Below are 23,071 nucleotides of genomic sequence, written 5' to 3'. Positions count from 1 at the left end.
GGCAATAATTTTACCTCTTTTGTTCAATATTCATGGAAATATAGTGAGCAATTAGAACAGTATCTGTCAGAGAATAACTAGTCAATAAATATTTATTGTGCTCTGTGTTAAGCAAAGAAATTAAAATCATAATATTTCTACTTAAGGACAGGATAGTAAGGATGCAAAGTTGGACATTCTGTGGTTCTTGCCTTCAAATAGCGCACAACCTTGATGCAGAAGATATGAGCACATAATCAAGTAACCACACTCAGCATGATCTTGTGTAACAGAGGCACAGACACAGTAGCATACAAACCGGGACAGCCATTAATGCTCCCTTGGAAACTCTGGGAAGACTTCTCAGTGGTAATAATATTCGAGCTGTATCTTGATAGATGAGAAAGGATTTGGAGACACAGAGAAAGTGGAGGAAGGGTAATTCAACCACAGGGGACAACTTAAATTAAAGCTCAGACTGTGACAATGCTTGACATTCAGTGGTGGCTCTTCAAAAGCTAGCTAAGTTGGTAAAACAATAGATATTGTTGGGACATTACCCATACTTGGACCTTCAGAAATGTTGCCTCATTTAATCCTCACTTGAAGTGCAAAAATTAGATATTAGCATTCCCTTTTGAAATAATGCAATTGAGAACCTGAAAGTTTAAGGAAACATCCCAAGATCACTCACATCACTACCGCTGGAGCCTGAACTTGAAGAAAATTCTGTGTGAGCCTAAAGCCCTTGGTTTTTACTTCACTGCTTTTTAAGTTTGTGATAGAATTTCCTTCTGTTGTTTTTGTTTTTATTTTGAGAGGGAGGGGAACTTACTGTCTAATGTGTATTAATTGACAAGATGTTTTATTTAAAATTCCTCTTCAAAAATGATTAAAGTAGCATATGCTTACCCTAAGGGGAAAAATGATGGGGAAAGTGGGAAAATGTATACATTTTAAAAGTTAATCACCTCCCACTCAAACACCATTATCCCCAAATCAGCCTTTCTAGCAACCAATATTGACTCCATTCTCCTGTCCATCCAAATATACATACAAATGTATAGGGAGATCTGTGTGTGCCCTCTATTCTGCAGTTTGCCCTTCTTATTTAACAATATCTCATTTTATTTACTTTAGATAAGTAGATACAAATCTTTTAAAGGCTACCTGATAGCTCAAAATTTAAAACATTATAATTTCCCTATTGATGGGCATTCATAATACAATTTTTTCTACTTTTTCAGCTCTTATAGGATGTTGCCATAACCATCCTTATACGTATAAACACATGCACTTATTTTTTATTTCTTTATAAAAGACTTCTAAAAACTGAATTGCTAGATCAAAGGACATTTTTATTATTATTATTATTTTGGGGGGGTAGTTGTATTTTATTTTATTTTTTATTTATTTATTTTAAACATCTTTATTGGAGTATAATTGCTTTACAATGGTGTGTTAATTTCTGCTTTATAACAAAGTGAATCAGCTATACATACACATATATCCCCCATATCTCCTCCCTCTTGTGTCTTCCTCCCACCCTCCCTATCCCACCCAAGTATCTTTTCCGACCACAATGCTATGAGACTAGATAACAATTACAGGAAAAAATCTGTAAAAAATGCAAACACATGGAGGCTAAACAATGCACTACTAAATAACCAAGAGATCACTGAAGAAACCAAAGAGGAAATCAAAAAATACCTAGAAACAAATGACAATGAATACACGACAACCCAAAACCTGTGGGATGCAGCAAAAGCAGTTCTAAGAGGGAAGTTTATAGCAATACAATCCTACCTCAAGAAATAAGAAACATCTCAAATAAACAACCTAACCTTACACCTAAAGCAATTAGAGAAAGAAGAACAAAAGAATCCCAAAGTTAGCAGAAAGAAAGAAATAATAAAGGTCAGACCAGAAATAAATGAAAAAGAAATGAAGGAAATGATAGCAAAGATCAATAAAACTAAAAGATGGTTCTTTGAGAAGATAAAAAAAATTGATAAACCATTAGCCAGGCTCATCAAGAGAGAAAGGGAGAAGACTCAAATCAATAGAATTAGAAATGACAGAGGACATTTTTAAAAATTATGATTGATATTGTCAAAAAATCTTCAAAATGTAGCAATCCTCTTAAAGGCCCAAATTGACATTGTATTGACAAAAATTAGCTTAGATCTGTATCTCACAGTGTATGAGTAACTTTTTATAACTTTACTGAGGCATAATTGATGTATAATAAACTGCACATATTTAAAGTACACAATTTGAAGAGTTTTTACATATGCATATACCCACAAAACCACCACCACAATCAAGATAATGAATATATGCATTACCCCCCAAAGTTTTCTCTTGTCATTTGTAATTCATTCCTCCCTTTCACCACTCCCTGTTCTAGCCATAGTCAACTACTGATTTGCTTTTTGATACTATAGATTAACTTGCATTTTCTAGAATTTTGAGATTGACTTTGAAGTACTAATTTTCTCCTTACCATGTTCTCAGTCCTGTCTCAGACATTGAGACAACACTTGACAACATCATGTCTTATGGCTTATGTGGGTCCTGAGCTACCTTGAGAAAGCCAATACACATGATTGATATACCTCTAGCCCCAGGTAATATGTGAGGGAAATCAGGGGGATTTCTAGCTTTTCAGTGTAATCCTCTTACCAATGTGGGTGGAGAATATAGTGTTAATTTAAAGCCAGACTAATACGAGACTAATACTAGGATAATGCAGTCCCCTATCCTTTCTTTAAATAAAATTCCTTCTAGAGTATCTAGAAAATGGATCATCTAAGAGGTGTATATTAATTCGTGTTACTCAATCATTTAATCATAAAATACCTACTGAATATTACTATGCCCCATGCTCTTTGCTAGGTACTAGATTCTACCCTCTTGGAGCTTGCAAACAAGTGGGAGAGACAAATAATGATCACATAATCATATATAAGTATGTAATTATTTTTGAGAGACATACTCAGGAAGGAAGGAACATGATTCTACTAGAGCCTCTAACAAATATATTTCAGCTGGACAGGGAGGAGGGTTTCCTAAGTCAGTGAGACCTGAGCTGTGATCTGGAAAAAAAAAAAAAAAAATGACAAGGAGGTAATGAGAAAAAAATCAGCAGAAGCAAATGAAGAGGAACTACTTATGAGTGAACAGCCTTTGCAAAATCCCTGTATCAAGAGTGAAATAAGTCAGAAAGAGAAAAACAAATACAGTATGCTAACACATATATACGGAATCTAAGGAAAAAAAAAAAAAAGGCCATGAAGAACCTAGTGGCAAGACGGGAATAAAGACACAGACCTACTAGAGAATGGACTTGAGGATATGGGGAGGGGGTGGGGTGAGATGTGACAGGGTAAGAGAGTGTCATGGACATATATACACTACCAAATGTAAAATAGATAGCTAGTGGGAAGCAGCCGCATAGCACAGGGAGATCAGCTCGGTGCTTTGTGACCACCTAGAGGGGTGGGATGGGGAGGGTGGGAGGGAGGGAGATGCAAGAGGGAAGAGAAATGGGAACGTATTGTATATGTATAACTGATTCACTTTGTTATAAAGCAGAAGCTAACACGCCATTGTAAGGCAATTATACTTCAATAAAGATGTTTAAAAAAAAAAAAAAAAATCCCTGTATCAGGCATCCTCACGCCAGAAGGTCAAGGTGGCTGGGAAACAAATGAGAGCAAGGGAGAAAAGCAAGTGCTAGGCCTACAGCACTCACAGGCTTAATCAGGATTTCATTCTTAACTCCAAAAACAATGGAAAGCCACCAAAGGGTTTTAGGCATTAGAATGAGAATGATCATTGTTGCATTTTGAAAAGATCACTTGGCTGCTGTGAGGACCAGACTGAGGGGTTCAGAGTAGAAGAAGGAAACCTTCTAGGAAGCTCTTACAAGAGAAGAGAGAGACTTGGATGAGGGAGTATCAGTGCAGATGGAACCATGTGGGAGGATTCAAGAGAATATTAGGAGGTGAGGTTGATAGGACAAGGTGATGAGTTGGATATGATGTGTCATGGTTTCAAAAATGACTCCCAGTTGTCTGACTAATATAATTGGACCTGTGGTGGTGCCATTGATGGAGATTGGGATACTGGATACAAAACTGCCCATGACTCTTAGGATATTTGCACATTCAGGAAACTCAACCCAGAATATTCTTTGGCCAAGATGGTTTCTTCACAAGCTCAAGTCCCAACTTAAATGACATTTCCAAAGAGGGACTTCCTTAGCCACTCAAAATAAAACAGGGAACCTCTTGTCACTGTTACCATTCTTAAAATCTTATTTTTTTTTTTATTGTTCTGATCATAATTTGTAATGATCTACCTACCTGTGTTTACTCACACAGTTTCTGTGTCTTTCTTTAGACTGTAAAATCTGTGGGGCCATGTTCATTTTGTTTACCACTGTATGCTCAATTTTTGGCACAGATACGGTGATTAATATTCAATCACCACTTGTGGAATTAAAAATATAGAGAGAACATATTTAATAACCAACTATTAGTCATATTAGTGGTTACTATTAGTCATATTAGTCATATTAGTGGTTACTATTATTTAATCACGAAAAAAGTTCTCATTAGAAAAAGACCCACCTAGCTAGTGGCAGAGCAAAGAATGCTTTTTAAAGATGCTCAAAATAAAGCCAGAGGTAGGGGTTTCCCTAGTGGTGCAGTGGTTAAGAATCCGCCTGCCAGTGCAGAGGACACAGGTTCGAGTCCTGGTCTGGGAAGATACCACATGCCGTGGAGCAACTAAACCCGTGAGCCACAACTACTGAGCCCGTGTGCCACAACTACTGAAGCCCGCGCGCCTAGAGCCTGTACTCTGCAACAAGAGAAGCCACCGCAATGAGAAGCCTGCGCACCTCAACAAAGAGTAGCCCCCGCTCGCCACAACTAGAGAAAGCCCACGCACAGCAACGAAGACCCAACACAGCCAAAAATAAATAAATAAAAGAAATAAATTTTTTTAAAATTAAAAAAAATTAAAAATAAAGCCAGAGGTAGTTACTAGAAAGGAGGAACATCAGATAATTTTCATTTAGTTGTGTTTCCCAGTGAAAAATTTAATAAATAGAAGGTGCTGATATTTCTTACTATATATCTTGAATAGATATATAAATAAAATGTCTCCTTTGATGTTGTTAACAACCTATGAGTGTCTCCTGCTGTCTTTAATCTACTTCAAAAGGCTACAAGCTTTTAAGCTGGCTCCTTTCCAAAATTTAAAAAAATGCAGCAAATAAGTTTTACTTTATCTGTTTGTTTGTATTACTTGACTTAAACATGGAGGCCAGAAATAATATGATTCAGGTATTGCATCTCCAGACCTTCCAACACATCAAGCCGAAAAGAGATTTATTGCTTTCTCAGGCAGAACAATCATCCCCCAAGCATTGTCTTTGGTCCCTAATCCATCTTTGGTAATGGACCTTCTCTGACCTCAATAACCTCAGATCCCAACTGCTCTTTTACATGGAACTTTGTCAGTAGCTACCAAAATTTTAAACACTAAAGAATTCTCGGCATTGTATTTCTACTTCCAAGATTTTTCTGAAGAGATAAATAGAAAACTACATGCAAATATATGGATGTTTACTGTAGAACTCTTTATAATAACAAAAATATACTAGAAATGATTTAAGTATTCACATAGATGTCAGTTTAAATACAGTGTGGCTTATTCATATAGGAATGCTTTTAAATGTGCAGAAAATGTTTTGAAAAATCACATAAAACTGTGAACGGGTTTCTTCTAGTTGGTTGAACTTATGAAAGAAAGGAATTAAAGTTACATATGTAATTATACACACATATAATTATACATATATGAAAATATATAAATATATATCATATACAGAAGTATAACTTATATTAATTAAATTGCATATAATATATATTTCTATATTCTGATTATCTCCACAATATTTTTAACTAAACTTTGTATTTTTTGATAATCATAGAGTCACGTGCAGTTGCAAGAACTGCATATTCTCTACTAAGTTTCTCCAAATGGCAACATCTTGCAAAACGATGCTACAATATCAAAACCAGTATATTGACATCAATACATACATGATACAAAGCATTTCCACTGCCATAAAAATTTCTCATGGGGCCCTTATATAGCACACTCACGTCCCTCCTACTCCCATCCCCTTCTTAGCCCCTGGAACTCACAAATTTGTTTTCCTTTTCTGTAATTTTGTCATTTTGAGAATGTTTATGTTTATATAAATGGAATCATACAGTATTTAACTTTTGGGAATTGACTTTTTTCACTTAGCATAAGTCTCTGAAGATTCATCCAGGCTATTGTGTGTATCAATAGTTTATTCTCAGGTTATTGATGATAGTATTCCAGTCCTATAGATAGATGTACAGCAGTTTGTTTAACCATTCATCCATTGGAGGACAACTGGGTAGTTTCCAGGTTTTGACTATCACAAATAAAACTGCTATGAACATTTGTGTACTGGTTTTTGCATAAATATAAATTTTATTTCTCTGGATAAATGTCTGGGAGTACAATTGCTGGGTTGTATGGTAGTTCCATGTTTAGTTTTTTGAGAAACTGTCAAAATATTTTTCCAGAGTAGCTGTACCATTTTACATTCACACCAGCAATGTACTAGTGATCCAATTTTTCTATATCTTTGGCAGCTTTTGGTGTTGTCATTTTCATAATAAATTGTATCAACTTCTGCCAAAATCATCAGGTTCTGCCTATGTTCCTAAACATAGTCTGTCTTCTAATTCCTTCTTAACTAAGTCATTCCCTTTGATACACACCCAGAAAAAAAACCTCCAGACCCAATAGACTGCTATCTTACATTTATTACTCAAAACTTCGTGACACAGAACTCTTTCCCCAGACTTCTCCATTTAGCACCTTGAATGAAGGCATAATCATCCTCTCAAATATGCAAAACACAGCAAGCTAGGAGAAATAGTAATGAATAGCTTAATAATATGACTGATGGGAGAGAACAAAGGGTCAACCCAACAAGATAAAACCTAACAGAAAGATATCCATCTATTCAAAAACACAACCCAGTGCTGACTACCTACAAGCTCTGTGCTATATGTGCTGAGAATACAGACATAAATAAGTTCAAGTTCCTATTTGATTTCACAGTTGAGAAAGGAGATTTTGAAATAAGTATGAAAATAAGTATGTCTAAATCTGTGTTTTGAATATGTTTGTTGGTTTAAAATAGTGTCTGACTTTTTTTCAATCAGCACTAAAAAACTTTCAATGAGTTTGAAGCTAGGGAGTGACTTGTATTTTAAGAAATCACTTTCCCTTTTGTGCAGCTGACAGATTGGAAAAGATCAGCTTTGGGAATACAGAGGCCATTTGGGAGATTAACACAGTCGTCTGGAGAGGAATGACAAGGTTTTGGGAAAAGCAGCAGCTGTAGGGATAATGAAAATATGTATATGATAGATATGGAAAAGGCTTATAATTAACAGGGCTTTCTTACCAATTAGAAAATAAGGCTGAGAAGAGGGAATACTTAGAATGATTCCCAAGTTTCTGACCCACACAACAAGGAAAATAGTGCTATATATTGAGATAGGAAATTAGAACATCAGAGTGTATTTTGAAAGACAGACAAGAAGTCCAGATAAATGTCTGTTGAGTTGAACTTTAAAAAACAGCATCTGTTGGAAGTGATTTATGGGTAATTGAATCTCTTCTCTTCAAAGGAAAAATACAGGTTGCAGCAATAGATTTTAGAGTTCTTAACATGGAGATTATATTGACAGCTACAGGAACACATGAAAACCCCCAGTGAAGGCTATATGTAAAGTGAAAAGAGAAGAGGAATCAAGTTTACAATTTTTGGAGGCATCAACATTCAGAGAAAGTCAGGATAATGAGGGCCATTTTAAAGAAACTGAAAAATAATGGTCAAATAGTAAGAAGGATACTAGAAGTGGAAGGAAAGAAAATCCAGCAGAGCAGAAAATTACAAGTAGAGTGGAGATATGGCAGGTAGCAGTTACTTGGAAGTAGTCAAGTAATATGGTAAATTACATTATGTTAACCCATATTTGGCACCCTTCCATTTGTAGAAATGTATATGTCCTTCCTAAATAAGTCAGGCATGGTCTTGTGACTTGCTTTGGTCAATGAAACAGGACAGGGTCACTTCCAAGAAGAAGCTTTAAAAATTAGCATATGGTTCACTAAGTTCTCTTTCCTCATGAGCCATGATGATCAGAAATGCTCCAGACAAAGACTGTTCCATCAGTTCTGGGTCACAGAATTCAGACAACATGGGGACAGCTATAGCCAACCCAAGATGGCCATATAGTATGAGAAAAAAATTTAAATGTTGTGGATGTAAGCCCCTGAGATTTGGAGTTATATATTAATACAACTGGTCAACCCAGTCTGTTCTTAGTAGACGCAGGCAAAGTGAGAAAGGAAAACAGGAAGTTTCACAAGGTTCAACAATTTTAGCTGTAAAAAACACGGGGGTTAAGAAATGGCAGGAGGAGGAGTCAAGGTGGTGGGATAGGAGGTTGCAGAATTTGTCTCTCCTCACAAGTACATCAAGAATCCATCTACAAATGGAACAATTCTCACAGAACACCTACTGAACGTTAGCAGAAGACTTTGGACACCTAAAAGGACAAGAAAAATCCCCTCGCCAAGTAGGATGAAAGAAAAAAAGAAAAGAGGAATTAAAAAAGGGACCAGCAACCATGGCGGGAAATTGAAGGTGAGGAGAGATTCCTGCACTCAGAAAAACCCCTGCACCATGGGGAAATTAGCTGGGACAGAAAGAGACCTTTGGGGGATCAAAGGGGAACACAGCAGACAGTCTGTGGAAGGCAGGAGAAAGTAAGAACTGTGCACACGGTCTGTGTTACAGCCCTGAGCACCCCAGCCTGAGTTGCGTGTCTCCTGTTGCAGAGAGGGGCTGGGTGCTGGAAAGTGAGGTTTGAAGCGTGGACCCAGTGAGGGGACAGCTGTTGGCTGTGAAAAGACAGCCTGAAGAGACAGGACTAAGGAGCTCCACAACCAGGAAAGTCTGCAGAGGAAGCCTGGGACACCATAGAAGCAAGGCGTCATTGTTGAGTGGCGCGCAAGGGGCAGGGCCACAACTGCAACCCCCTTCCCCACCTGCCGGCTTCAGCCTCCATGGGTACTGGGAGGGGCAGCCATCTGAGCAGGCTCACCCACCCCTCAAGCCAAGGCCTCCTCTGCCCATGTAGGCTCTGGGGTCCTGAGTGCTACCCATGCCAAAGCCTCCTTGGCAATCAGCTCTGGACACCCCTGCCTGAGATGGTAATCTGCCAATGCTGGCAGGGGCTGAGTGATTAAGCATGGGATTAAGAGAGTGGATCCAGGGAGAGGACTGATGTTGGCTGCACGGATACAAGAGAGGGAATGGGAGTGACTCTGCGGCCAGGAGTGCCCCTAGAGGAAGAATGGTCTGCCTAGGAAACAAGATGCCATTGTTGCGCATAAGGGGCAGGGCCGCCACTACCCTCACAAGCCAGCCCCTGACTCTGCAGGCACTGGAAGGGACTCCCACCAGAGTGAGCATGCCCCAGTCTGTTGCAACTGCCTGCTGGTCTCTGCCACTTCACACACACCCCAGTTGTCATCACCATACCCCTCCCCAGCCTGAGTGAGTAAGTGTGCCCCAATCAGCTGCTGCTTTCGCTCTCTCTCGCCTGGGTGGGGAGCAGATGCCTGAGGGTGGTGCACATGCAGAGGTGGGACCAAAACCAAAGCTGAGCCCCAGGGGCAGTGTGACTAAGTAAGAGGAAGAGAAATCTCTCCATACAGCTGCACAAGCTGTAGATTAAGTCCCTGTGATTGGCTTGGTAAATCCTGTGTCTGTGGAATATCTGAATAGACAATGAGTGTTCCCACAACTAAGAACAGTCTAGCTTTAGCAGCAGTGGACTCTGGGGGCAAGTACACACAGGAGTTGGGCCAGGTCAGAGTCTGAGCTGGCCCCATAGTGCCCACAGCAGGTCCAGAGACCTAGCTAGAAGTACGGGGGGGCCTCTTGGAGAGGCAGGGGTTGGCTGTGGCTCACTGTGGGAGCAAGGTCACTGAGAAAGAGTCCCAGGAAAATATTCTTATTACTATTATTCTTTTTTTGTTTGTTTCATTTTGTTCTGTTGTTGTTGTTGTTCTTATTATTTTTACTTTTTATTTTTTAATATCTATTTTTTCTATTTTTACTTTACTTTTTTGTTGTTTTGTGTGTTTTTTCTTGTTTTTGCTCTTTGGTTTTTTTGGATCATTTTTGTGTGTTTGTTTTATGTTTTCTTTGCTTTTTTTAGTTGCTCTGTTTTTGTTTTGTTTTTCTTTTTTTGTTTTTGTTAGTTTAGGCTTTATTGATTGTTTTCATCTTTGAGTTCTTTGTTTCTTCTCTTGTTTTCTTTTTTTTTGTCTGTTTCTTTGTTCCTGTTTGGTTGGTTTTGTTTTATCATTTATCTTGGGTTTGGTTTGTCTGTTTGTTTTCCTTCTTTTTTGTGTGTTGTTATCATTGTTGCTGTTTGTTTTTGTTTTTGCTCTTTGTCTTGGGTTTTGTTTGTTTTGTTTTCTTTTTTTTTTTTTCTTTTTTTTCTGGCTGCGCTGTGTGGCTTGGTTCCCCAGCAAAGGGTCAGGCTTGGGCCGCTGGGGTGGGAGTGCTGAATCCAGGACGCTGGACCACCAGAGAATTCCCTGGCCTAGGGAATATTAATCGGCATGTGCTCTCTGGAAGTATCCATCTTGACACAAAGACCCACCTCCACCCAACTGCCTGCAGGCTCCAGCGCTGGACACCTCACACTAAACAACCAGCAAGACAGGAACACAGCCCCACCCATCAGCAGACAGGCTGCCTAAAGCTGTACTAAGTTCACAGACACCCCAAAACACACCACATGATGCACCCCTGCCCATCAGAGGGAAAAGACTCAGCTCCACCCACCAGAGCACAGGCACTAGTCCCTCTCACCAGGAAGCCTACACCAGCCCCTGGACCAACCTCACTTACCAGGGGACAGACAACAGAAGCAAGAAGAACTACAACCCTGCAGCCTGCAGAAAGGAGACAACAAACACAGTAAGTTAGACAAAATGAGATGACACAGAAATATATTGCAGATGAAAAAGCAAGGTAAAAACCCACAAGACCAAATAAATGAAAAGGAAATATGCAATCTACCTGGAAAAGAATTCAGAGTACTGATAGTAAAGATGATCCAAGATGTCAGAAATAGAATGGAGGCAGGATCGAGAAGATACAAGAAATGTTTAACTAGGACCTAGAAGAAGTAAAAAACAAACAATCAGTGATGAACAACACAATAACTGAAATGAAAAATACACTAGAAGGAATCAATAGCAGAATAACTGAGGCTGAAGAATGGATAAATGAGCTGCAAGATAGAATGGTGGAAATAACTGCCATAGAGAATAAAGAAAAAAGAATAAAAAGAAATGAGGACAGACTCAGACAGCTCTGGGACAACATTAAACACAACAACATTTGAATTATAATGGTCCCAGAAGAAGAAGAGAAAGAGAAAGGGTCTGAGAAAATATTTGAAGAGGTTATAGTTGAAAACTTCCCTAATATGGGAAAGGGAATAGTCAGTCAAGTCCAGGAAGGGCAGAGAGTCCCATACAGGATAAATCCAAGGAGAAACATGCCAAGACACATATTAAGCAAACTATCAAAAATTAAATACAAAAGAAAATTTTAAAGCAGCAAGGGAAAAGTAACAAAAAACATACAAGGGAATCCCCATAAGGTTATCAGCTGATTTTTCAGCAGAAATTCTGCATGCCAGAAGGGAGGATATATTTAAAGTGATGAAAGGGAAAAACCTACAACCAAGATTACTCTACCCAGCAAGGATCTCATTCAGATTCGACAGAGAAATCAAAAGCTTTACAGACAAGCAAAAGCTAAGAGAATTCAGCTCTACACCAAATGCTAAAGGAACTTCTGTAGGCAGGAAACACAGGAGAACAAAAAGACCTACAAAAACAAACTCAAAACAATTCAGAAAATGGTAATAGGAACATACATATCGATAATTACCTTAAATGTAAATGGATTAAATGCTCCAATCAAAAGACACAGACTGCCTGAATGGATACAAAAACAAGACCCATATATATGCTGTCTACAAGAGACCCACTTCAGACCTAGGGACACATACAGACTGAAAGTGAGGGGATGGAAAAAGATATTCCACGCAAATGCAAATCAAAAGAAAGCTGGAGTAGCAATACTCATATCAGACAAAATAGACTTTAAAATAAAGACTATTACAAGAGACAAAGAAGGTCACTACATAATGATCAAGGGATCATTCCAAGAAGAAGATATAACATTTGTAAATATTTACACACCAACACACACTCCAATACATAAGGCAAATACTAACAGCCATAAAACGGGAAACTGACAGTAACACCATAATAGTGGGGGACTATAACACTCCACTTACACCAATTGATAGATCATTTAGACAGAAAATTAATAAGAAACACAAGCTTTAAATGACACATTAGACCAGATAGACTTAATTGATATTTATAGGACATTCCATCTGAAAACATCAGAATATACTTTTTTTCAAGTGTACACGGAACATTCTCCAGGATAGATCACATCTTGGGTCACAAAAAAAGCCTCAGTAAATTTAAGAAAATTGAAATTGTATCAAGCATCTTTTCTGACTACAACATATGAGATTAGAAATCAATTACAGCAAAAAAAAAACTAAAAAACGCAAGCACGTGGAGGCTAAACAATACGCTACTAAATAACCAAGAAATCAAAGAGGATATCAAAAATAACTAGGAACAAATGATAATGAAAACACGAGGACCCAAAACCTATGGGATGCAGCAAAAGCAGTTCTAAGAGGGAAGTTTATAGCAATATAATCTTACCTCAAGAAACAAGAAAAAACTCAAATAAACAACCTAATCTTACACCTAAAGCAACTAGAGAAAGAAGCACAACAACAACAACAAAAACCCCAAAGTTAGTAGAAGGAAAGAAATCATGAAGATCAGAGGAGAAATAAGTGAAATAGAAAAGAAGAAGACAATAGCAAAGATCAATGAAACTAAAAGCTGGTTCTTTGAGAAGATAAACAAAATTGATAAACTTTTAGCCAGACTCATCAAGAAAAAAAGGGAGAGGACTGAAATCAATAAAATTAGAAATGAAAAAGGAGAAGTAACAACTGACACTGAAGAAATACAAAGAATCATAAGTGATTACTACAAGCAACTATATGCCAATAAAATGACAACCTGGAAGAAATGGACAGATTCTTAGAAAAGTACAACCTTCCAAGACTGAATCAGGAAGAAATAGAAAATATGAACAGACCAATCACAAGTAATGAAATTGAAACTGCAATTAAAAATCTTCCAACAAACAAAAGTCCAGGACCAGATGGCTTCACTGGCGAACTCTATTAAATATTTAGGGAAGAGCTAACACCTATCCTTCTCAAACTCTTCCAAAAAATTGCAGAAGGAGGAACCTCCCAAGTTCATTCTAAAAGGCCATTATCACCCTGATACCAAAACCAGACAAAGATACCACAAAAAAAGAAAATTACAGGCCAATATCACTGATGAACATAGATGCAAAAATCCTCAACAAAATACTAGCCAACCAAATCCAACAACACATTAATGGGATCATACACCATGATCAAGTGGGATTTATCCCAGGAATGCCAGGATTCTTCAATATATGCAAATCAATCAATGTGATATGCTGTATTAACACATTGAAGAATAAAAGCCATATGAACATCTCAGTAGATGCTGAAAAAGCTTTTGACAAAATTCAACACCCATTTATGATAGAAACTCTCTGAAAATGGGCATAGAAGGAAACTACCTCAACATAATAAAGGCCATATATGACAAACCCACAGCAAACATCATTCTCAATGGTAAAAAACTGAAAGCACTTCCTCTAAGATCAGGAACAAGACAAGGGTGTCCACTCTTGCCACTCTTATTCAACATAGTTTTGGAAGTCCTAGCCACGGCAATCGGAGAATAAAAAGAAATAAAAGGAATCCAAATTGGAAAAGAAGAAGTAAAACTGTCACTGTTTGCACATGACATTATACTATACATAGAAAATCTTAAAGATGCCACCAGAAAACTACTATACTAAAGATCATCAATGAATTGAGTAAAGTTGCAGGATACAAAATTAATACACAGAAATCTCTTGCATTCCTATACACTAACAAAGAGAAAAATGAGAAAGAGAAATTAAGGAAACAATCCCATTCACCATTGCAACAAAGAGAATAAAATACCTAGGACTAAACCTACCTAAGGAAGCAAAAGACCTGTACGCAGAAAACTATAAGATACTGATGAAAGAAATCAAAGCTGACACAAACAGATGGAGAGATATACCATGTTCTTGGATTGGAAGAATCAATATTGTGAAAATGACTATATTACCCAAGGCAATTACAGATTCAGTGTAATCCATATCAAATTACCAATGGCATTTTTCACAAAATTAGAACCAAAAAATTTTACAATTTGCACAGAAACACAAAAAACCCCAAATAGCCAAAGCAATCTCAAGAAAGAAAAACAGAGTTGGAGGAATTAGACTGACTTCGGACTATACTACAAAGCTACAGTAATCAAGACAGTATGGTAGTAGCACAAAAACAGAAATATAGATCAATGGAACAGGATAGAAAGCCCAGAGATAAACCCACATACTGATGGTCACCTAATCTATGACAAAGCAGGCAAGAATATACAATAGAAAAATACAGTGTGTGTGTGTGGGAAAACAAAAAAAAAACAAGAAAATGCAAGTTTTCCGCTTGCACACTGAAAACTACAAAACATAATTGAAAGAAATTCAAGAAGACATAAATAAATGAAAAGACATCCTGTGTTCATGAATTGGAAAAAAAATACAAACTAAATAAAATAAAAATAAATACAGTTTTTAAATAAAAAAAAAAAAAGAATATACAATAGAGAAAAGACAGCCTCTTCAATAAGTGGTGCTGGGAAAACTGGACAGCTACATGTAAAAGAATGAAGTTAGAATACTCTTTAACACCATACAGAAAAATAAACTCAAAATGGATTAAAGGCCTAAATGTAAGGTCAGACGCTATAAAATTCTTAGAGGAAAACATAGGCAGAACACTCTATGACATAAATCACAGCAAGATCTTTTTTGATCCACCTCCTAGAGTAATGAAGATATAAACAAAAATAAAGAAATGGGACCGAATGAAACTTAAAAGATTTTGCACAGCAAAGGAAACAATAAACAAGACAAAACGACAATCCTCAGAATGGGAGAAAATATTTGCAAACGAAACAACTGAAAAAGGATTAATCTCCAAAATACACAAACAGCTCATGCAGTTCAATATAAAAAAAAAAACCAAACAATCCAATCAAAAAATTTTCAGAAGACCTAAATGGACATTTCTCCAAAGAAGACATACAGATGACCAACAAACACATGAAAAGATCAACATAACTAATTATCAGAGAAATGTAAATCAAAACTACAATGAGGTATCAACTCACACCGGTCAGATTGGCCATCATCACAAAATCTACAAACAACAAATGCTGGAGAGGGTGTGAAGAAAAGGGAACCCTCTAACACTGTTGGTGGGAATGTAAATAGATACAGCCACTATGGAGAACAGTATGGAGGTTCCTTAAAAAACTAAAAATAGAACTACCATACAACCAAGCAATCCCACTACTGGGCATATACCCTGAGAAAACCATAATTCAAAAAGACACATGCACCCCAATGTTCATTGCAGCACTATTAACAATAGCCAGGACATGAAAGCAACCTAAAAGTCCATCAACCGAGGAATGGATAAAGAAGATGTGGAATGTATATACAATGGTCATAAAAAAGAATGAAATTGTGTCATTTGCAGAGACATGGATGGGCCTAGAGAGTGTCATACAGAGTGAAGTAAGTCAGAAAGAGAAAAACCAATATCGTATATTAACGCATATATGTGGAATCTAGAAAAATGGTATAAATGATCTTATTTGCACAGCAGAAATAGAGACACAGATGTAGAGAACAAATGTATGGATACCAAGGGGGAAAGGGGGTTCAGTGGGATGAACTAGGAGATTGGGATTGACATGTTTACACTACTATGTATAAAATAGATAACTAATGAGAACCTACTGTATAGCACTGGGAACTCTACTCGGTGCTCTGTGGTGACCTAAATGGGAAGGAAATCCAAAGTAGAGGAGGTATATGTGTACATATGGCGGATTCACTTTGCTCTACAGCAGAAACTGACACAGCAGTGTAAAGCAACTATACTCTAATAAAAATAAATAAATAAATAAAAAGAAATAGCAGGAATCAAGGTAATCTTCACAGAGGAGATGAAGTTAATACTATATTAGTCAGGAACCAACCAGGAAACAGAAACTATTTATATGCTTAGAACAGAGGGAATGTAATGCACAGAATTGACTCAGTAGATGATAGAAGACCTAAAAAAATCAAATAGGTGATGGTGAGGCAGCTTAGAAACTGATAACAGCAGGAAGCCAGTATGAACTTCAGCTGGAGAGAAAAAGAAGAGATGGTGTAACAAGAGTCCAGGGACTGGAGTCACCTGCCAAAAGCTGAAACAAATATAAACTTATCCAGCAGGACCTGGTGGCTCAGACATAGTGCAGGCACTTCCAGAGACTTCTCCCAAATAGAGAGAGAGAGAGAGAGAGAGAGGGGAGGCCACACTCTGGCCTTTCCCCTTTTCCCACCTCCCATCTCCTGCCTGGGCCTTCTGGGGCAGAATGCAGCCCAAATATCAACTGACATGGGAACCTGAGAAACTGACCTGGGAACCACCTGCAAGGGTCAGCATCATGTCCCCTCCCTCCCCCTAATATGGAGCAGAGCATGGAAAGCATGGGGAATGGATCTAAGGGCAAATAGCCCCAAGATTGGCACAAGCCCAAGTCTGGAGGCAGACTGGGGCAGACATTGCAGGTGGGAAGAAGCTTGAGTTTTTTCATTAAGGCATAAGAGTGTTAGCAGCAAAGAGATTTAGTTATCTCTTCAGCATGGCTGGGGCTGGAGCACATGTGAAGAAAGGAACATTGATGAGACTAGACATGTAAAGTAAGGCCAGATCATGAAAGACCTTGTATGCCATACTAAGGAGCTTGAAATCTATTTTATAGGTGGTCGTATAGAGCCAGAATTATGTCTTGGAAAAGATGATTCTGGAATCATAGTGCACGGTAGCGTTGAGGAAAGGAAAGGATAGTTCAGAACCATTTGCCAGAGAATGACGTAGCAGAGGCCTAACTTGGTGGAAGGGTCTGTGAAGCTATGGGGTGGCACTAATATAACTGCTAACTTAATCAAACCTCACATTCTGGTGATGTAGACTCCAAACAAATGAAGCTTGTAAAACTTCCCTTTTCTTCACACCCTCTCCAGCATTTATTGTTTGTAGATTTTGTGATGATGGCCATTCTGACCAGTGTGAGGTGATATCTCATTGTAGCTGTGATTTGCATTTCTCTAATAATTAGTGATGTTGAGCATCTTTTCATGTTTTGGAGCATCTACTCTATCCAAACTATCAGAGTGTCACCAGGTAACACCAGTGGAAGAACTACCCAGGTGAATCCAAGGCAAACTGCAGAATTATAATCAAATAAAGTGCTTTTATTTTAAGGCTTAAAAAAAAAAAATTCCTTAGAAGTAGGGGAATAGGAACGTAAAGCATCTGGAAACATTGTCAGATAAACAACAGTTGAAGAAAATGGAGACATTCAAGTTAGAGATAAGGAGAAGGAAAAAATCATTACGCCTTACTGAAAATGCGAGTTGTCTTTATAACAACAGGCTCTCTAGAGTTTATAACCCAAGGAAAAAATTATCTAGTTAGGCCCTTCTGAATAGAGCTCCCCAAATAAAAATAGGACAAACTGAAGTCTGTTCATTGCTTTATTCATTCTTTTCAGGGGTCACTGAATTTTAGGATGGAAGGAGTTTCAGCCAGGGAGGAGGAGAGCATCATCTCCTTCCCTCCTCCACTCTTGCTTTTTTCTGCTGTCACACCAAATGTGAGAGTGCCTCCTGAAAGTCAAAAAGGCAATATTAAAAATAAGAGCAGCTACATATCATTAGCACATCACCAAAAATAGTCACTACCCTATTTCGCTACCATTTTACTTACAAAGAAACAAAAGCTCAGAGTGGGTAAGTCCCATCCAGAATCACAAAGCTGGGAAGTGGCATACATTTCACAACTAGCATACATCTCTCTCATTCAAAAATTCCTTCTAGAAGTGTGGATACTGCACTTTCCTTGAGATTCAAGGACATGCAAAATGTGTATGAGTACAGTAAGCAAGGGGGAAATACAGGTTCACAAATGAGAACAAGGTGGGGTGGAAGTGGGGTGGAGAGGGTGAGCACTCAGGGTGACTAAGCCCTGCCCTTTGATGAGTTAGCCCCACAAGCTGCAGTTACCAGCAGTTTCTTCACGGCCTCAGAGGCCTCTGGTCCCAGCTCACTCACACACTTCCTTAGCCCTTCCACAAGGTGCTCAACAGAAATGCCCAGAGTTTTCAGAAGAAGCTTAAGTGGGTCCATGAGGGGGAGATCGTTGTCCAGAGGTAAAGGTAAAACCTTGTTGACAGGAAGTGGCAAACTGTTGATGAAGAAGGCGGTAGCTGCAGAGCAAAAGAGATCCCAAGTAAAACAAGGCACTTCCAGTTCCTATGACCTCACCACCTTCCACTCTCTCCATCAATGGCTCCATTCCAGCCCTACTCATCTTGATTTCTCATGAAAACATCTGCTTCCGGACCTTTGCCCCTCCCATTCCATCTCTCTAGAACTTTCTTTCCCCAGATAACTACATGCCTTTCTTCCTTACTTGTTTGGTCTCTCCTCAGATGTTACATTCTCAGAGATGTATCTAAAATGGTATCACCCGTCACCCTCTATCTTTATTTTTTCTTACCACTACTTAAAGTATTAAATCTTTATTCATTTCTTTACTTTGCCTTCATCCTCTCACTAGAATGTAGGATCCATGAGAATAAGAAATTTGAGTTTTATTCACTACCATACCCTATGCCTAGCACAGACCCTGGCATATAGTAAGCACTCAAAAGATACTGGTGATTGACTAGATGGGAGTATAGTTTGCGTGTGGCTGTCTCCACAGCCCACAAGTTTGAAACCAAAGGGAAGATGCCATAATGAACCTCCACTTGGAGACATGAATGGACCCAACCACAGCCCAGGAAACTGCTCCCAACCAGTCCAACTCAATGCTACAAACATAAGTGAACAGAGACTCTATGCCAGTTGGTGCAGATACACAGACGAATAAAACAAGATATTCCACTCAGAGAACCCACACAATCTGGTGGACAAAAAAGATTTGTGTATGCCACAGAGCAGCATGTGCTATGCTAATATTATGGACAAAGCTCTATGGAAACACAAAAGAAGTGATGATTAATTCTAACGTAGGAGAACGCTACAGGAATCTTCCAAGAATAGATGTTGCAGGAGATGTGTCTTGAGGCAAATGTCAGGATCACAGGTAAAGAAGGGGAGTAGCATTTTAAAGAGGAAAAAAATTAACCAAGGCATTGAGATATTAAGGTGAAAGTGCATACACAGGATGGTGAGTCTTCTTCAGAATTCCAGTGGGGTGTGCTGAGGAGGAATAAAGAAGGTTAGGCTGCAACTTGGGTGGGGCGGATTTTCAAAGCCTTGAATGTCATACAGATGAGTTTGAGACTCTTTTTCCCCAAGGGTAATGAGGAGCTATCAAGGCTCTTATATGGAATAATTTGCATTTTATATCTTCAGCTTTAGAAAGATAACTTTCACATAGAAGAGGTTAGAGAATGAGGAAAATGCTTATGATACATATTTTTACAAAACACATTTGCGTATGTATAAATACACATATGCAGAAGCACACACATGAGACACACATCCTCCTGCTGGCTAAGACCCTGCCAGTACTTCATTCTCTTTGTAATACTTTTTATTTTCCCATTCAAATCATAAAAATGGAGCTTGTGCAGCTATTTCCCCTTCATCTTCTACCACCCACTTTCCCTCCAAAACTCTCCCCCAGAAGGGGGATATTTATTTCCCCTCCACCCATCTTTCTGCTGCCACCTCTTCCCATGTGTCCTTAGACACCAAAGGACAACAAAATAGCCAAAACTGGTGAAGTTACAAATTAGTTCAAAAATTCAAAAAAAATTCACAAGCCAAAGTTGCCAATGTAGGCATGGGTATCACAGTTTCTCATGATTAATCTCTGTACTTCTTATTTTCAACACTTTGGTGACTGTCTTCTCTGTATGTACTTACATATTCCAGAGGGGAGACCCTCAAAGCTTTTTGTTCTCCAAATGAGCAGTGGCCATTATGATGGATTTTGCAGATGCACCCAAATATCTCTTCCTATAGTTAAAATGACTCCCTCCAAAAAGAAAGGATCAGTTCCCATTCTCCTCCAAGAAATCAGCCTCTATACCCTACCTAGAAATGGAACTGTTCACCCCTCAGCTCTCCCACAGAGCTCTATCTGTATTGTCATTGTGCATTAATGACTGGTCTAGTACGGCAGTGACTTCTGTAGAAGTCTTCTCTCCCTTGCCAGACTATAAGAACCTTGAGAACAATATTTATGTCTGATTCAGGTCTGAATCTTCGAATGCCTATCCAGTGACCAACGGCTTATAACTATTCAACAAATACCCACTGATTGTGTGAACAGATAAACATAGCTATGTCTCAAGAGAACCAACGCTGCAAACTGATTAGAGGTGATAGCAAGAATGACTCCATATGGTTTCAGAAACATAAAAGAAAGAAGTCACAAAATCAGATCTTAATCCAAAATTAAGGAAGATTAATGGTGGCCGAAGTTCAATACTGAAGTGCGTTTGTTGAACTTCTGTGGGAGCTGGTTAACTTCTTTGTAGGATACACCAGGGATAGTACTTGTATTGGGTTAGAGCTTGGAGCTGGGAGCAGGGGACATCTGAAGTCCCTTCTGATCTTACTATTCTGTGGCTCTAAAACTCCCTCCACCATATTCCACTGGGAGCCTAGGCTTACCAGCTGTGTTCCTGTTAACAGAAAAATACAGAAATATCATATGTTCCCAGCTTACTTACCAGAGTAACTGCAAATGCTGATGGTCACCAGCAGGAACACAGTGACCAGCTTCATTGTACGTTATCTGTGATATTTCCCTGGAGTTTAAAATTAAACTGGAAAACCTAATGAGTCCACCGAGCCAGTGGTTCCCCTTGCTGTACCAAGTGTGGCAGTGGCTTTTGCACACACACATATTTATACACCAAACAGGGACCTGAATTTCAGTCATGACCCCTTGACTCGCCCCAGGGGAGAAAAGCATGGAGGTCATGTTTTCTCACTAAACAAATTGGAGGTTTTTTCCGCTTTCTCTCATGTTCCCATGTGAAACAAAGCCCTAACTTAAAACACTCTCAAGGATCTCTTGCATAAGCTCTTACACAGAGTTGCGGGTGGGAAGCAAAGAGCTCTAGAAGTCCTTCTCCTGGAAGAACTCTGAAAAGAAGGGAAGGTTTCATATTGGGATTAAAGAGAGTGAAAATTCTGTTGCTTTCCTCCAGTTTTCTATTCATTTAAAGTTTGGAGAAACACATTAACTGATGAGCTCGCCAGTTGTAGGAGTAATCCCGACGCCCCTTCAGTCCTGAAATAATACAGACTCAGCTTACTGGCATTTAGTGCCATGTTTCTCTGGAATTTACCTCCACCCACCCCATCCCTGCTCACACATCTACATGGCAAGATCTTCTACCATTTCTAGTGTCTCCCACTTATTTGGGGAACACCCAGGGTCATGCCTTCTCTGTGTTCTCATATAGCTCAGGATCGAAGATCAAAATGCCTTTTTAAAAACCTGGGATTCAATATTTACTCTTTGTGTAACCTTAGATTTGACGTATTTTATTCTATAGTATTGTTCTCCTCATCTAAAATGGGACATTTAACAGCTAACAGCAAGATGGTCTCAAAGGTGTGTGACCCTGAGAAAAAAATTTTTTTTACAAGACCCCATCCATATAAACAACTTGGGTCACCAAAATATGCATGTCAGAACCCTTCTGGCAGTCCAGTCCCTTGTAATCATGCAAAAGAAATACTGTGCTGGCCACAGGAACAATCTGTTTGCAAGGCTGCCCTCCTGCAACCAGGACTCAGCCATGGGGCCCTAGGATGACCCTATCTGTAAGCCCAAGTCCTAGAGTTCCTTGCGGTATCTGGTACAGGAAAGAGAGAAAGAATGAAACTTGAAGGGGAGAAATAAGATCCAGGGTCCAGGTGGATCCCAGTCCCAGCTTGGAGCTCCCTGACCAAGTGACATTGCTGGCCCCAGCCAGCCCCTGCCACTGAAGGGGTACTTAGAACATTGTGAGGAAGATACATCAAGGCATAGTCCCCTCTAGGTGCAAGGCCAGGAGTTGGGGCCCCACTTGAGGGTGTGGTATCGTTATGAGGATTTAATGTAGTTATGTAGACCCAGGATATAACTGTACCAAACCAAGATTAACACCTAACAAGTGTCACCTGCTATTCATTTCTGTGCATTACCGAGTTATAACTGCCATTTCTTAATTTTTCTGCTACATTATAAACTGCATGGAGGAGATCATGTATTACTGCCACACATACGCAATCCTGCCCCTTCTACTGCTTTCTCTGCCAGAGACGGCTTCAGTTTTTCCTGGGGAGCTATCACCTAGCCAGGGATGTTGATGTTCCAGAACTCTCACAGGGCCAAAGTTGTGTGTGGTAAAGCGGTGGCGAGTTGATGCCGTCCTTTATTTTTATGTTATGACCTTTCTACAGGATACGAAAACTGTACTGCCCTCATCTCTGCTGGTTGTTTCCATTTTGCTCTCACATCCTCTCCGTGCACGTCCCCCCCCCCCCCCCCCC

General features: G+C 39.0%; 1 protein-coding gene across 1 annotated transcript; it reads right to left on the bottom strand.

The window, feature by feature from the left end:
* Window positions 1-18,027: 18,027 nt before the first annotated feature.
* SCGB3A2 (secretoglobin family 3A member 2) lies at window positions 18,028-21,403 on the bottom strand. The gene is made up of 3 exons (XM_059919545.1): window positions 21,256-21,403; window positions 18,569-18,771; window positions 18,028-18,172 (listed from the first exon to the last, which is right to left on the bottom strand). Exons 1-3 carry the CDS (start codon window positions 21,308-21,310, stop codon window positions 18,149-18,151), a joined length of 282 nt encoding a protein of 93 aa, XP_059775528.1. The 5' UTR covers window positions 21,311-21,403; the 3' UTR covers window positions 18,028-18,148.
* Between the last annotated feature and the right edge of the window lie 1,668 nt (window positions 21,404-23,071).

The sequence above is a fragment of the Balaenoptera ricei genome, chromosome 3, assembly GCF_028023285.1.
Source record: "Balaenoptera ricei isolate mBalRic1 chromosome 3, mBalRic1.hap2, whole genome shotgun sequence".
In the NCBI taxonomy this organism is placed as follows: domain Eukaryota; kingdom Metazoa; phylum Chordata; class Mammalia; order Artiodactyla; family Balaenopteridae; genus Balaenoptera; species Balaenoptera ricei.
Note: the sequence above shows the minus strand (reverse complement) of the source record. Positions and strands in the feature narration are given on the sequence as shown.

What these genes read in the sequence shown, in the direction of transcription:
- SCGB3A2 (XM_059919545.1), bottom strand. Translation starts at nt 21,310, where the DNA reads ATGAAGCTGGTCACTGTGTTCCTGCTGGTGACCATCAGCATTTGCAGT. An exon ending in CAGCATTTGCAGTTACTCTG is followed by an intron (nt 18,772 to 21,255) that starts GTAAGTAAGCTG and finishes TTTGCTCTGCAG; the next exon opens with CTACCGCCTTCTTCATCAAC. An exon ending in AGGCCGTGAAGAAACTGCTG is followed by an intron (nt 18,173 to 18,568) that starts GTAACTGCAGCT and finishes TTTGACTTTCAG; the next exon opens with GAGGCACTCTCACATTTGGT.